The sequence below is a fragment of the Symphalangus syndactylus genome, chromosome 7, assembly GCF_028878055.3.
Source record: "Symphalangus syndactylus isolate Jambi chromosome 7, NHGRI_mSymSyn1-v2.1_pri, whole genome shotgun sequence".
NCBI classification, from domain to species: domain Eukaryota; kingdom Metazoa; phylum Chordata; class Mammalia; order Primates; family Hylobatidae; genus Symphalangus; species Symphalangus syndactylus.
In genome coordinates this window covers 36,289,316-36,304,934 of record NC_072429.2, presented here as the reverse complement: position 1 = coordinate 36,304,934, position 15,619 = coordinate 36,289,316, and the positions used below count along the sequence as shown (strand labels likewise).

Below are 15,619 nucleotides of genomic sequence, written 5' to 3'. Positions count from 1 at the left end.
GCATGGCTTGCTCAGTCTCCGTACCTGCTCTTACAGAGCTCTTGGTCTCATTCCTGGAGCCCACCCATTCATCACAGGCCCAAGCTGGACCCCCTTCCCTGGTCCCAGTCTCTGGACAGCTTGCTCCTATAAGAAGGCCCTTGTACCTCTGTCCCTTTTCCCTTATGGGTCCGGGGCAGCATTTTCAGGTGGGGATGTTAGATAGAGTGACTTCAACTCCAGAGCAGTGGCCATGGTTACCGTGGTATTTCCCGAAAGTGCAGCGTTGCCATGGCGTCTCCACGACGACCAGAGCATCTCATTCATTATCCTCAGCACCTTGGCAGAGAAAGCTGGGACTAGGGCTAGGGGAGTGCAGTGGGAGGCTGGCTGAGGGCTGTGGGCCACTGGCCTTTGTGGCTGAGGTTCCCCTCATGCCCCTGCCTACCCCAAGCCAAGGTTCCTCTGCAGGCTCTGGAGTTATTTCCCACCCATGGGGTCTGGGTTCACATTTCAGCTCTGCCACTGAACATTGTGTGATGTTGGGCAAGTGACTTAACCTCTCTGAGCCTTATTTTACTCAACTGTAAATGTGGATAACAATATTAGTTGTAAGGATTACATGAAATGAGGTATAAAAAATGCTGGCTGGGCGTGGTGGCTCACACCTGTAACCCCAGCACTTTGGGAAGCCGAGGTGGGTGGATCATCTGAGGTCAGGAGTTCAAGACCAGCCTGGCCAACATGGCAAAACCGCATATCTACAAAAACTAGCTGGGCATGATGGTGGGTGCCTGTAATCCCAGCTACTTGGGAGGCTGAGGTGGGAAAATTGCTTGAACTTGGGAGGTGGAGGTTGCAGTGAGCCAAGATAGTGCCATTGCATTCCAGCCTGGGTGACAGAGTGAGACTCCATCTCAAAAAAAAACCGAAAAGTGCTTAGCACAGTGCCAGGCTCATAGTATGGCAGTATTCATAATGATGATAATTATAATGTTGTTGGTGTTATTTTTATTGTAGAAACCCTTGGGTTTCAGGGAGGAATGAAAGACCAAACTCAAAGTCAGGAAGGAAACCCATTTGAGTTAAGATTTGGTGGTTTCCATGTGACTGTGGCAAGTCACTTCACCTTGAAGTCTTTGTCTCCTTATCTGTAAATTGGAAATAATAACAGCTGCTCATTCATTTGTATCCTGAGTATTCAATAAGGACCTGACCCTGGGAAAAGTGGGAGCTTCCACGATGAATCAAACTTGTTTCCTGCCCTTGAGTGGCACCCGGGCATCGAGGGAGGAGGAAGAAAGGACACTGTTTTGTGCTGAGGGCTCTGTGTGCTGGGTGCCGGTGAGGGCCTGTGCAGAGGTCAGTAAGCCCTGGTCCTGCCCCACAGATCTGCAAGCTACAGGAGGTGGAGCCATGTGCAGGAATGCCCGCAGTTTACTCTGCACAGACCACATGCTCAGGTGCACCCAGGGGCTGGGCAGGAAGCCAAATGAAGGAAAGAGGTTGGCTGTGAGACTGTACACAGAGATGCTGATGGTGTCAACTGCAAGATACAGGGCCCATTTGAGGCTGGCACTCTAAGTTCCTCAGCTGATGGTGGTGGGTGAGGATGTGTGCCCAGTGTCACCAGAACTTGCCCTCTTTAGAGACAAGTTAGAAGTTCTGACTTTTATGTAAAATCTCCTGATTTAAAAATGTTGCTAACGAATCCCAAATTAAAGAAAAATACTGTGCAAGCCAAAGAGCACAGTCTGCATTTTGTTTGGGCTCCAGGGTCCTGGTTTTCAGCCTCTGCACCGTGGAGTGGGGATGAGGCGGGAGCCTGAGGAATGAGACTTAGGAGTGGGAGAGGGGGCAGTGGTTGGTGATGACTTCAGAGGGGTCATGACTTTGGAACCGGGATCTTGAAAGATACGTAAGTGTCCCAAGGAGTCCGGGGAGGCATTCCAGGCAATGGGAATTTCATCAGCAAAAGCCTCAATGCTTCCCCAAGATTGGTGACTGGCTGGGTGAGGCTGGAATTTAGGGGAAACTGCTGGTGATGTCTGCAAGGCCCAGCAGGCCCAGGGTTGTGGGGGTCATTGAGGCCTCAGCCCCAGCTGTCCTTGAGGCCTTGGTGGCTGCAGGGGGATTAGAAGCCCCTCAGTTATTTACCCCTTGAGCCACGGGAGTTCTGGGGTGCAGGTGGGTGAGGAGGGCCTTGGGTGGAGGGTGGCAGCCTCTGAGTGGATTGCAGAGGGGCTGTGCTGGAAGCCCCCTTTGCCAGCCAGCTGAGTGGCCGGCGCTTTGCTACAAAGCAACTGGCTTCCCCCCACCCACCCCCACCCCAGGGTATTTGGCCTTCTCTGAGGACAGGGGCTACCTTGCTCTCCCTCTGCCCTGGGTTTTGCCATGGCCTTATCTTTAGCCTCTTGGCTTCTATCCAGCTAGCCAGCCAGCTCCCAGTAAGGGCCACAGCCTCAAAAGATAGGGCTGCTTTTCAGGCATGCTGTGAGAGGAGGACAGCAGCCCTGGCTGCCTGGCCCTCTGTGTAATAAGTGTGTCTGGTACCTGCCTGCCTCAGCCCTTGCTCTCCCTCTGTGAAATGAGCTGCCCTCCCCTGCCTGAGTCCTGGGGCTGTCAGACTCTCAAGAGAGGAATGAGCTTGAAAGTGCTTCGTGAGCTAAGCTGTGATCCACATCGTGAGGGATTGTCGTAAGTATGTTAAATAAGCAACAGGGGTGTGTGATAACAGCAGCTGTGTGCCAGGCGTGGTTCTGAGCATCTTATGTATCAACTCATTTAATGTTCACAACCTTGGGAAGTAGGTAGAATTTCCATTTTACATGCTAGGAAACTGAGGCACTGAGAAGTTAAATAACTTGCCCAAGATTACACAGCTACTAAGTGGTGGAGCTTAGTTTTGAATCGAAGCCACTTGGCTCCAGTCTGCACGTGTAACCTGTAGGGTCCATTAATCTAGGACTTTAGGTCTGTGGATGGGTGGCGGGGAGGCTCTGAACTCCTTGAAATTATTATGATATATATATTTTTGAGATGGAGTCTCGCTCTATTGCCCAGGCTGGAGTACAGTGGTGTGATCTCACCTTACTGCAGCCTTTGCCTCCCAGGTTCAAGTGATTCTCTTGCCTCAGCCTCCCGAGTAGCTGGAATTACAGGTGCCTGCCACATGCCTAGCTAATTTTTGTATTTTTAGTGGAGATGGGGTTTCACCATGTTGGTCAGGCTGGTTTTGAACTCCTGACCTTAAGTGATCTGCCCACCTCGGCCTCCCAAAGTGCTGGGATGACAGGCGTGAGCCACCACACCATTATGACATTTTCTAGCGTGTGTGTGTGTGTGTGTGTGTGTATGGCTTTATTGTTTAGATTTTTAGTTTTACATTCACAGCAAAATTGAAAGGAAGATACAGAGATTTCCCATATGCCTTCTTCCCCTGTACACACGCACAGCTTCCCCCATTATCAACATCCCCCACCAGAGTGGTACTTTTTTTTTTTTTTTTTGAGGTGGGGTCTAGCTCTGTCGCTCAGGCTGGAATGCAGTGGCACAATTATGGCCACTGTAGCCTTGACCTCATGGGCCCAAGTGATCCTCCTGCCTCAGCTTCCTGAGTAGCTGGGTCTACAGGCACATGCCCTGACACCTGGTTCATTTTTTTTTTTTTTTTTTGTAGAGATGGGGGTCTTGCTATATTGCCCAGGCTGGTCTTGAACTCCTGGCCTTAAGTGATCCTCCTGCCTCGACCTCCCAGTCAGGGGACTACAGATGTGAGCCACTGTGCCCAACCCAGAGTGGTAAATTTGTTAGAACAGATGACCCTGCATTGACACAGCATTATCACCCAGAGTCCATAGTTTACTTTCGGGTTCACCCCTGGTAGTATGCATTCTGTGGGTTTGGACAAATATATAATGACATGTATCCACCATCGTTGTCTCATACACAGTAGTTTCACTGCCAAAAAAATTCTCTTTGCTCTGCTGATTCATACTGTCAACCCCCAACCTCTGGCAACCATGTGCATTTTTTTAATGTGCATATTTTTTATGTCTGAAAAATGTCAGATTCCCACAGGGGTTCGTGGCTCCCACATTCCTGAGACTCTGAGCTGCATCATTCACACTCTGAAAGGTTGTTAATCTGACAGAGGGTCACTGACCACAGCACTCAAGCCTGTGAGGAGTGGCTGGTGGCTGCTCTCCTCTGCTTCCATGGGATTGGGTGGCCAACGTGGGCAGGACGCCATCAGGGCATCCCCACCTCCTATCCACTGTGCTTCTGTCCTGGACCTAGGCCAAGGGGTGGGGCTGGGCTTCGGCCACAGGCTGCCCTTATTAGTGGTAAATGGGACACCTGGGTACCTTGAGTGTAAACAGGACCAGTCACCCCAGCCTTCCTGGCTCTGCCCAGGACACCTCCTCCTTTTTGCCCTGCTCTCAGCTAGAATTGCATGGAGTCCCTGGAAAGTGCCACACATGTTCTTATCTCCAAACTGTGGTATGTGCCATTTCCTCTATCTACCCCTGCCCAACCCTTACTTTTTGTTCTGGTCGGCTTAGGTACCCTTCCTCCAGGAAGCCTTGCCGGTCCCCTCCTTCCCCCTGCCAGAACAGTTAAGGACCCCTCAGTTCTCCCAAACACCCCTCCCATCCCTGTCTGTCACACTTGTCCCCCTGCATTGCAGATGCCCATTTTCTTGGCTGCCTCTGGTTCCTCAGGGTACTGGCACTGAAATGTAGAATATCAGAGGTGAAGGAGCCCCCAGAGATCACCTGCCCCAACCCCCTTCTAACATGTAGGAAGCCCAGAGGGAGCCACACAGTGCATCATGGCAGAGCTGAGACCAGACCTGTTGTCCCAGTCACTTCCTCATTTCACAAACAAAAATCGGAAATAAAAATCACCCAGAGATAATCACTGTTAATGGTTTTTTTTTTTTGCATTTAGCACCAGTTTCTAGCCTATGCACAAAAATATTTTAAAAAAATTGTGACCACACGTACAAACTGTTTTATAAATGTTTTTGACTTTGGCAATACATATGGTAATTATATTTCTATGTCAGTACATGTCCTTCTTCAACCTATTGTAAATGGCTGCCTAGGATTTCATCATATGCCTGTATTATAATTTTTTTTTTTTTAGATGGAGTCTCACTTTATCACCCTGGCTGGAGTGCAGTGACGTGATCTCAGCTCACTGCATCCTTCGCCTCCCAGGTTCAAGTGATTCCCCTGCCTCAGCCTCCTGGGTAGCTGGGACTATAGGTGTGTGTCACCACGCCCGACTAATTTTTGTATTTTTAGTAGAGATGAGGTTACACCATGTTGCCCAGGCTGGTCTTGAACTCCTGACCTCAAGTCATCCGCCCACCTCGGCCTCCCAAAGTTCTGGGATTACAGGCATGAGCCACCACGCCCGACCCTTGTGTTATAATTCCTAAATACAATCTCCCATTGTTTGGGATTTGCTGTTATAAGCAGCACTAGGATTTGTGTTCTTGTGGAAAAATCTTTACACACTTTTGCAGTAATACCTCTAGGATAAATTCCTGGAAGTGCAGCTGTTGAGTCTGGAGCATGCTGTACCCATGCTGAGCACATCATATAGTCTTGGGGCTGGAAGGGATTTCAAAGATCTTTACCCTCTAGGCTGGGCCCAAGCCTTGAATTCCCTGCTGGCCTCTTTAGCCCTGGCTCTTACACCTTCCATCTAGACCTGGGCAACTCTCCTTCTAGCTTTGAGCTGCTGTGACTGATAGTTGCTCCTTGGGGGCCAGGCGTGGTGGTTCATGCCTATAATCCCAGCACTTTGGGAGGCCAAGGCGGGTGAATCACCTGAGGTCAGGAGTTCAAGTCCAGCCTGATCAACATGGAGAAACCCCATCTCTACAGGCGTGGTGGTGCATGCCTGTAATCCCAGCTACTCAGGAGGCTGAGGCAGGAGAATCACTTAAACTGGGAAGGCGGAGGTGGCGGCGAGCCGAGATCGCGCCATTGTCTAGCCTGGGCAACAAGAGTGAAACTCCACCTCAAAAAAAAAAAGGAAAGAAAAAAAGAAAGTTGCTCCTTGGGTTGCTGGGAAATCTCACTTCTTGTGACTTCATTACTATTTAAGGGAGACTGGAAGGCTGTGTTTGGGGTTGCTGTTTGGGATGAGAGAATTGGGGCCTTTGTGTCGTGTATATGCATCTTCATTAACTTTCCAGTGAGATGAGGACAGGAGGCGTGGCCTGGGTGCGGGGGGTTCAGGCTGAGGGGGAGGCTGGAACCCAGAGTTATGGCTGCCTGGGTGGACAGAAGGTCCAGGGCAGGGGAGGCCTCCCCTCTGCATCCTGTGGTGGCAGTATGGCGATCCTCAGGAAGGCTGTTTGGTCGTCTGTTGTCCTGGGCTGCTGTGTGCACCTGTGGGTACGTACCCCGAGGATGAGAGATACCTGGTTGCATTAGGGGCAAATATGACATCTACCATGTTTCTTGTGCCAAGCTCCTCAGACACATTTACTTAACACTCAGCTACAGCCATGAGCTGCAGGGGTGCTGGTGTTACAGATGAGCTCACTGATGCTTGAAAGGTGTAATGGTCACCTGAGGCCTTCTCACACAGCTAAGGCACACATGCCCTGCAGCCTGCTAATGAATCCTGGCTTGGCTTCATTCTGAGTCTCCTTTCCTCGGATGGAGACTCAGTCTTTTCGTCTATCAGATGGGGCTGCTGGGCTCGTTCAAAGAGAGCAACGGGTTAGGAAGGGAATGGAATATGGCAAGGATGTGGTATTCAGTCATGATTTAGAATTCTACCTCTAGTTCCCAGGCTGTGCAAATGTTTATCATCTCTCCCCATCCTTCCTGCTCCTGGATTTTTCTTGGCCTAGCCTTGGACTCCGATAATGATCAAAAATAGCAACTCCCATTTGTAGATACCATATGCTAGGTACTGCTCTAAGTCATTTATAAACATTGTTGGACTTAATCCTCCAACCCCTCATGAGATGGGTTCATATTATTTATTGTCTGCCCCATTTTACAAGTAGGGAAACTGGGGCTCAGAGATATTAAAGAGCTTGCTCTAAATCATGCAACCTTGGTTCGGCAGCCGTATTTGTATTTGGGCACTCCTAGGTCAGCTCCTGTGTGTCCACAGTTAGCTGAACCCTGAAGCCCACACTCTGACGCTCCTGTTCTCTCCACTCTCCACAGCCTTAGTCCCGTGGGCCCCACGGAGTGAGCGGCATGCGGCACCCCCGGGCCTGCCCAGTGTCCTCTGGCCTGCTGCCCTGCAACCCCAGAAGGCCCTGACGCCCTGGGGCACTTCTGCTCTGCACAGGACCACGCGGGGGTTTGCCATGGTGACATAAAGGGGCGCGGAGGAAGGAAGGAGCGTGACCAGCCTGTGGACTGCGCCCCTGGCTGGGAGGAAGGACTGGGGGCCCAGATCCTCCACTCCCAGTGCCCCACAAGGGCCTCGCTTCCTAAGTCTCTGTGAATTTGTTGGTCAGTGGACGATTCTCGTGTCTCCTCCTGTGTGGGGCCTTGGGGTAGCCAGGGCACGCCGGGCCTCCAGCGGCCAAGGTCTCGGAGGCCAGGATGCCTGCCCTGGCATGCTTCCGGAGGCTGTGTCGGCATGTATCCCCGCAGGCTGTCCTTTTCCTGCTGTTCGTCTTCTGCCTGTTCAGCGTTTTCATCTCGGCCTACTACCTGTATGGCTGGAAGCGAGGCCTGGAGCCCTCGGCGGATGCTCCCGAGCCTGACTGCGGGGACCCACCGCCCGTGGCCCCCAGTCGCCTCCTGCCGCTCAAGCCTGTGCAGGCAGCCACCCCTTCCCGCACGGACCCGTTGGTGCTGGTCTTTGTGGAGAGCCTCTACTCGCAACTGGGCCAGGAGGTGGTGGCCATCCTGGAGTCCAGCCGCTTCAAATACCGCACAGAGATTGCGCCGGGCAAGGGTGACATGCCCACACTCACTGATAAGGGCCGTGGCCGCTTCGCCCTCATCATCTATGAGAACATCCTCAAGTATGTCAACCTGGACGCCTGGAACCGGGAGCTGCTGGACAAGTACTGTGTGGCCTATGGCGTGGGCATCATTGGCTTCTTCAAGGTACACAAGAAGCAGGGTCCCTGAGCAGTTCAGAGCCCCCTCTGCAGACTCATAGCTCAGTGCCTGACGTCTCATCTGTGAAATGGGTGTAATGGTAGCACCCGCCTCCCGGGTTGTTGGGAGGGTTAAATGAGTGAGTATATGTAAAGCACTGGGAGCGTGCGGTGCCCACTGCCTGGCATGGGCTTTGTAAGTATTAGTGGAGCATGCCAGGGGGATCACCTGCTATGCATGGGGTCCAGCACACAGCAGGTGCTTGCCTAAAGGAGGCCACAAGGATAAGTGTGAAGTCGGAGGGGCATGCTCTGCTAGGTGCCCCAAAACCTGTCAAGGCAATCTGCCCTAGGAGGGCCTGTGCACCCATTTTTCAAATGAGCAAACCAAGGCTCCGGGAGTTAAGTTACTTATGCAAGGTTTTGCAGCCTGTAAGTGGAGAAGCTGAGATTTGAACCTAGACATAGACAGTTTGGGGTCTCTATCCCATGCTCTTTCCTCTTGGTGGTGGTGGAGTATGGCGTTAATATACCTCCTGACCCAGAGCCATTTTGTGTGAGGAGAAAGGAGAATGAAATCCCACTGGCAGATGGGGAGTTGTTCTGGGCCTTATGGGGCTCCCAGAATGACCGTCAGGATTGGGGTCCTTGCAGAAAGGGTGTCACAGAGAATCTGTCCTTGGCGGGGGGAGGTTGGGAATGGTGGGCGGGGGATCCAGATGCTGTGGTCAGAGAAGGCTGACCTGCAAGATGAAAGCAGACATTAGCTGGGACTCTAGTTGGATGTTTTGGAGGTGGCAGGGAATTTGTTACTTCATTCAACAAATATTTACTGAGCACTCACAGTGTTTGTGGTCCTGTGCTAGCGGTGATCGAAGTGGACAAAGTCCCTGCTGTCATGGAGCTGGCATTTCAGTGCTGTGGGAGTGGGTGGGTGACAGGCAGTGAGCAAATAAACACAGGATGGGGCAGGTGTGATCAGTACAAAAAGAAACAAAGCAGGGAAAGGACACAGAGGGTAGTGGGGGTGGGAGCTTGACATTATTTTAGGAAAGTCGTCTTTGATAAAGTGACCTGAAATAAATGAGGGGAGGAGCCGTGTGGCTTTCTGTGCAAAGAGTCTTCCAGGAAGAAGGGATAGTAAGTGCACAAGTCCTAAAGCAGCCTCTTGCTTGGTGTGAGCCAGGAGAGGAGGAGCGGGAGACGGGTCAGAAGTGGCCTGTGTCCACTGCGGGGTGCCCGTTTGTGCCAGGCCTTCCTAGTGCACTTGTGCACTGGGCCCTGTCTCCTGGAGGGCTTCTCATGGCGTGTTCTTTCACACCCTAATACAGCAGGAAGCTCTGCCACTGAAAGGTATTGTGAGCCAAGAATTTGAAGGCCCTTAGAAGTCCTGCAGTAGAGCAACCAGTGAGATTTGTTCTCAACTGGCTTGATCACAAAACCTTTTCTTTTACAGAGCACCCTCCGGGGAACGCTGGCCTGGTTTATGGCTTTACAATGACATCAAGTCAGACTATCTCCATTGTCTGTTTTTCTCTTTTCTCTTGGACTCTGTACCCTTTCCTGCCATGAACTTCATTAAGTTCTATTCAGAGCTCCAGGCCTGAAAAGCGTCAGGAGGCTGACGTTTATTGAGTGCTCACTCAGTGCCGTGCACCGTCTACATGCGTTGTGCAGATTCACGCACTTCACACCAAGGCAGGTGACCAGCAGCCTGATTTAAGATAGGAGGAAACTGAGGCAAAGGAGGATAAGCAATGTGTCCAAGCCTACACCTCTGATGAGTATAGGTCTGAGATTTGAACTCAAGTAGTCCTGCCCCAGAGGTCTTAGTCTTAACCACGATGTCATGAGTCCAGGAGCCTCACATACCATTTATTCAGGAGAAGTGGCATCAGAGGCCACACCCAGTGCACAGAGCTCCCACAGTCTTTGGGGACCAGGCAGTGGGCTGTGGTCATTGGGCATAATTGGTACAATGGAGCTTGGGCGCTGTCTGGCCCCAATTCCTTGCTCTGCAGAAGGTGAACAGGAGGCCCAGCGAAGGGTGGGGACATGTTCAGAGTCTCATTGTGGGGCCAGTGGTAATTCCAGGACTTGGTGCTCTCTTCCTACCCTGTTGCCTAGGACAAGACTATCTTTGGTTTTGAGCAGAGGCCTGTGATTTTCTGCTCAAATGCATGCCCCCTGGTGGTCAAGGCACATCTTTCCACTCTTTCTGCAAGACCAGCTTCCCCGCTGTGTGCTGGGCTTGCCAAGTGAGGATTGTTTGTGGGCTCCAGGGATCTGAAGACTCATTTTCCAGTTCCCACTGATGCTGGATGCCCAGGGCAGTGTGAGAACAGGGACTTAAAAGTCCAGACAGATTCAGATCTCTCTGTCACTTAGAAACAGAGTGACTTTGGGTAAAATGCTCAACTCATCTGCAAAGTGGGGCTAATTACAGCTCCTGCCTCACTGGTGTGTGTTGAAAACAAGACAGTGGGTGGGGAGCACTGAGCCCATTGCCTGGTACTGGAGCCACTCAATAGATGGTAGCTATCATGCTTTGTTATCTCCAGGTTCAGTAAACAGCAGTGGTAACACTGTGTCTGTCTTGTGGCCCTGACCAATGTGTGCCCCTGTGGGATCCTGGAGGGTGGGAATAGGGTCATCCTCATCTGGATCCCTACTGCCTGGCACTGTCATGCCTCAACCTTGAAGTTCCAGGTGACCTGGGGCTAAACACATCCTGGCAGGGGTCTGGCAAGGAGTACCTGACCTCTTTCATTAAGCACTTACTGTGTCCCAGTCACTGAGCTTGGTGCTTTGCAGGCATTTCATGGCTAATTCTCACAGCTATCCTGTGAAGTAGGCACTTTATTTTCAGATAAGGACCTGAGGTTCAGAAAGTTAAATGGCTTGTCCAGAATGACATAGCTACAGGTTGAGTGTCCCTTGTCTGAAATGCTGGGGACCAGAAGTGTCTCGGATTTTGGAATGCTTGCATTCTACTTACCAGTTGAGCATCCCTAATCTGAAAATCTGAAATCCAGAATGCTGCAATAAACATTTCCTTTGAGCATGACCTTTGGAGGTCACATTGGTGCTCAAAAAGTTTTGGATTTTGGAGCATTCTGGATTTTCAGATTAGAGATGCTCAACCTGTGGTAAGTCATAGAGCCAAGATCTGACAGTCCAGCTTGTTGTTTCTAACCCAGCCACAGGAGCAAACGGACTGACAGGGAGCCTGAGGCTCAGAGAGGAGATGTGGGATTCCCAAGGTCCCCCAGGTAATGGTGAGGTCTGTGCTTGGCCTCCACCTCTGCATTCCCGAATCAGGGCTTCTCTTCCCTCTGCCTGGGGGACCCCATTGGAAGATTTGGTGTCTCCGGAGTGGGTACTCAGTGGTGAGGAGCAAGAGGGATTTCCACTGCTGTGTGGTGAGGCCTGCAGTGAGGCCAGCCTCTCGGTGCTGAGGCCCTCCATTCCCTTCTTGGCTGGTTCATTTCATTGCCAACGGATAGGCCATCAGTGACTTGGCTTCCTCCCTTCCTGGATGGCTGGGCAGCTGACTGAGCCTCCAGCACCTGGCAGTCAGCTCAGGGTCGGGACTTTGAAATGGGATCCCTCAGCACCCGTGGTCCAGTGTGGCATCCCAGGCCTCAGCAGGCGATGGACAAGGCCTGAAATGTCTCTGGCCCCTACCGCTTTTGTCCCCACACAGCCCAAGTAGTTCCCATCCTTGGTCAGGGCTGTCTTAGGAGTCGTGAGCAGCCTGGAGCTGGGGAGGTAGCTGAGGACTGGGCTGTGCGCTGGGCCTCAGCACCCGAGGCTGGCTCAGGACAAGGTGGGGAGGTACTCTTGATGTTTGGGGAATCACATGCAGGCTACTTAATGTGGTTTACGAGGCCAGGGCCCTGCAGAGCCTTTTTGGGAATTAGAGATGAGTGAAAGGCACTCTTCTGGACAGGTACAGCTCTGCATGACCTGCGCACCCCTGTGAGTGCCCCCTGAGCAGCTCTCCTGGGGGCCCCACACATGACCCCACCTCCCTCTCCAAACTCATTTTGCTTTGCCCTGCCCCACTCACTCTCCAGGCAGCAGCCACATGGATCTTTTTAAAATGCAAATTGGAACCTGTCATCCTTTGATGGAGTCTTTGAGGCCTTCCTGCTGCTGCTTCAATCCTCCAGCACCTTGCAGGCCTGGCTCCAGCTGACCTATCTGCCTCATCTCCTCGTTTCCCTCTTGGTCACTCTGCTGCCTTCTTGCTATTCCTTGGTCATGCTGAGGCCTGTCCTACCTCAGGGCCTTTGCACTTGCTATTCTTGGCCTCTACCTTTCCCTTTGTTTGTGCTTATTTGTTCTTTAAATGTTAGCTCAAAAGTCCCTTTCTCCAGGAGACCTTCTGAGCCCACTAACTGTGCCCAGTAATCTAGTGTTCCACAAATATGAACCTCCTCTGTGTAGCATGTGCCACACTGAAGTTTTATATTTATTCCTGTGATTTCAGTGAATGTCTCTCTTCCCTCCTTGATTTTAAGGTTCACGAGAGCAGGGGCCATGTCTTTGTTTTTCTCACTGTATCACTGGCACTTAAAACAGTGCCTGACACAGCAAATAGTTGTGGAATGAACAGATGAAACCTGTATTGAGCATCTATCATATGCCAGGTACTGGAGAGCTGGCTGTTCCTCTTTTATTCCTTTTAAAAATCCAGTTCTGCATTAAATTGTGTGTGTTCCTGCTGGGTATCAAGCTGGGCACCAGGGGTCCAAAGGTGAAACATCATAGCCCCTAACCTTAAGGGGTTGCAGGCTGGTGGGAGATAGAACGCTGAAAATAAAATATTGCAGCTGAGGCTTTAACACGGTCTCAGGAAGGCCAGTGCAGAGAAGAGGGTATATGCATTGGGTATGAATTATGAGCAGGAGTTTGTCAGGCCAAGAAGACAGAATGGAATTGGCAGAGGAACAAGGACAAATTGTACCATATTCAGGGGCAGGTGGCTGAGAGGGTGAGGAAGGTCATGAAGGAACAGGGGCTGTGAGCCTAGGGAAGAGGGGACTGGGGCACACCATCTTCAGACTTCCAAGGAGCTGGGCAGCCACATGCCTTGAGAGAAGGGAGGCAGAGACTTCACCACTGATGGCAATGACCGGGCAGGCACCATAGTGAGGGAGTGGCCTCTGGAGTGCTAGGGGCGTATGGGGCACCCCCAGCAGAAACCTCCTCTTTGAGCGTCTGCATTGGCATCCACGCAAGATGTCTCCTGAAGAAAAGGTTGCGTGGCCAGAGCCAGTTTGGAAACCCCAGGCAACCACGCCTAATGGTTAGGTGTGTGGGTGCTAGGGCTCGACCTCTTGGCAGTGATTCATAGCTCCTCTGTGCTACCGAGGGCAGCATGCCCCTCCAAGCCTCGGTTTCCACACCTGTGAAGTGGGATACGCAGGCTGCTGTGAGGACTGAATGAGCAGTTTCTCATCATGCCACAGGCCATATTCTGAGCACACTGCCGGTATTGATACTGATCATCCTCTACCACTCCTGGAGTTATTTTCTGTTCTTAGCCACATTTTACAGCAGAAACTGAGGCACAGAGAGGTAATATAACTTGCCCAAAGTCAGGCAGTCTGCAGGATTCATATTCTCAACCGCTAGATTTTCTTCTGTGTGGTTTAGCCTGTCTAGGCCTCTGTCTGCTATGTGTAAAATGGGTATGAGAGCAGTGTCTCCATCATGGGGTCATTGGACGGTTAACAGCATTCCTGTCTGCAAAGTGCACAGCACCTAGTGCCTGGCTTTGGTAAGTGAGTCATGTGTGTTTGTGAGTATATTATTGTGCAGGGTGGAGCGCAGGGCCAGGGTGGTGAGCCCTCCATGAATGCTGGTGAATATTGATACCACTGTTATGATCCACATGTGAGAGACTGTGTCCTTTGGGGTTCTGGATGTGACAGTTCTATTCCCCTTCCTGCCCCCCATTGACTGCAGGCCAATGAGAACAGCCTGCTGAGCGCGCAGCTCAAGGGCTTCCCCCTGTTCCTGCACTCAAACCTGGGCCTGAAGGACTGCAGCATCAACCCCAAGTCCCCGCTGCTCTACGTGACGCGACCTAGCGAGGTGGAGAAGGGTGTGCTCCCCGGCGAGGACTGGACGGTGTTCCAGTCAAATCACTCCACCTATGAGCCAGTGCTGCTGGCCAAGACGCGCTCGTCTGAGTCCATCCCGCACCTGGGCACAGATGCCGGCCTGCACGCCGCCCTGCACGCCACTGTAGTCCAGGACCTGGGCCTGCACGACGGCATCCAGCGCGTGCTGTTTGGCAACAACCTGAACTTCTGGCTTCACAAGCTTGTCTTCGTGGACGCCGTGGCCTTCCTCACGGGGAAGCGCCTCTCCCTGCCATTGGACCGCTACATCCTGGTGGACATTGATGACATCTTCGTGGGCAAGGAGGGCACACGCATGAAGGTGGAGGATGTGAAGGTATGGCTGGGGGTGCCAGACCAGGCAAGGCAGGCGGGGCCTGGCAAGCTTCAGCCTTCAGGTGCTCCATTGTGGGTGTGCCCTGTCTGCATCTCCCCTGTGCTGGGAGTTACTTAAAAGACAGTCTCACTCTGCTTCCTATCCTGCTAGTTGGTTTTTATTAATTGTCTTATTAGAAGCAAGTATCATTTAAAACTTGATTGAAGCATTGGCCAGGTGTAGTGGCTCACACCTGTAATCCCAGCACTTTGGGAGGCCGAGGTGGGCAGATCACTTGAGGTCAGGAGTTTGAGACCAGCCTGGCCAACGTGGCGAAACCCCATCTCTACTAAAAATACAAAAAAAAATTAGCCAGGTGTGGTGGTGTATGCCTGTCATCCTGGCTACACAGGAGGCTGAGGCAGGAGAATCGCTTGAACCTGGGAGGTGGAGGTTGCAGTGAGCTGAGATTGTGCCACTGCACTCCAGCCTGGGTGACAGAGCAACACTCTGTCTCAAAAAAATTTAAAAAACTTTATTGTATTGAAGTATTGAATATAGAGGAATTTTGCATCTGGAATGTGGAGTTTAAGTTTGTATAATATGTATGGAAGAAGACATCCGGACAAAGATGGGAGCTGTACAGTGCTGTTTGTCCGCCTTTAATTTAAATATGATTTTTAACTCTTAAAAATGTTTATGTTAATGTCAGAGCGCCTACAAAACTCTTAAAATAAGGATGAAAGCTTGAATCATGCATGAGGCAGATTTTAACTGAGGTGTAAGTAGACAGTGGAATGCATGTGTTTAATTCAAAAAAGGTTTGCTGGCCGGGTGTGGTGGCTTGTGCTTGTAATCCCAGCACTTTGAGAAGCCAAGGGAGGAGGATTGCTTGAGCCCAGGAGTTTGAGACCAGCTTGAGCAACATAGGGAGACATTGTCTGTACAAAAAATAAAACATTAGCTGGGTGTGGTGGTAGTCGTCCTGTAGTCTTAGCTATCTGGGAGGCTGAGGCAAGAGGATTGCTTGAGCTTGGGAGGTTGAGGCTGCAGTGAGCCATGATTGTGCATGGCATTCCAGCCTGGGCCACA

At 51.5% G+C, this 15,619-nt stretch overlaps 1 protein-coding gene across 15 annotated transcripts in view; it reads left to right on the top strand.

Moving 5' to 3' along the window:
• NDST1 (N-deacetylase and N-sulfotransferase 1) overlaps positions 1–15,619 on the top strand; it is a 73,473-nt gene that overhangs the window by 29,034 nt on the left and 28,820 nt on the right. For 7 of the 15 annotated variants that reach the window (XM_055285615.2, XM_055285618.2, XM_055285617.2 and 4 more), the window contains 2 exons: positions 7,185–8,084; positions 14,054–14,548. In XM_055285615.2, the coding sequence (XP_055141590.1) occupies positions 7,572–8,084; positions 14,054–14,548 (1,008 nt within the window). In that variant the 5' untranslated portion in view covers positions 7,185–7,571. Of the gene's footprint in view, positions 1–5,130; positions 5,253–7,184; positions 8,085–14,053; positions 14,549–15,619 lie in introns of those variants that run through there. The other 8 variants (XM_063643169.1, XM_063643170.1, XM_063643173.1 and 5 more) reach the window with 2 other exon arrangements.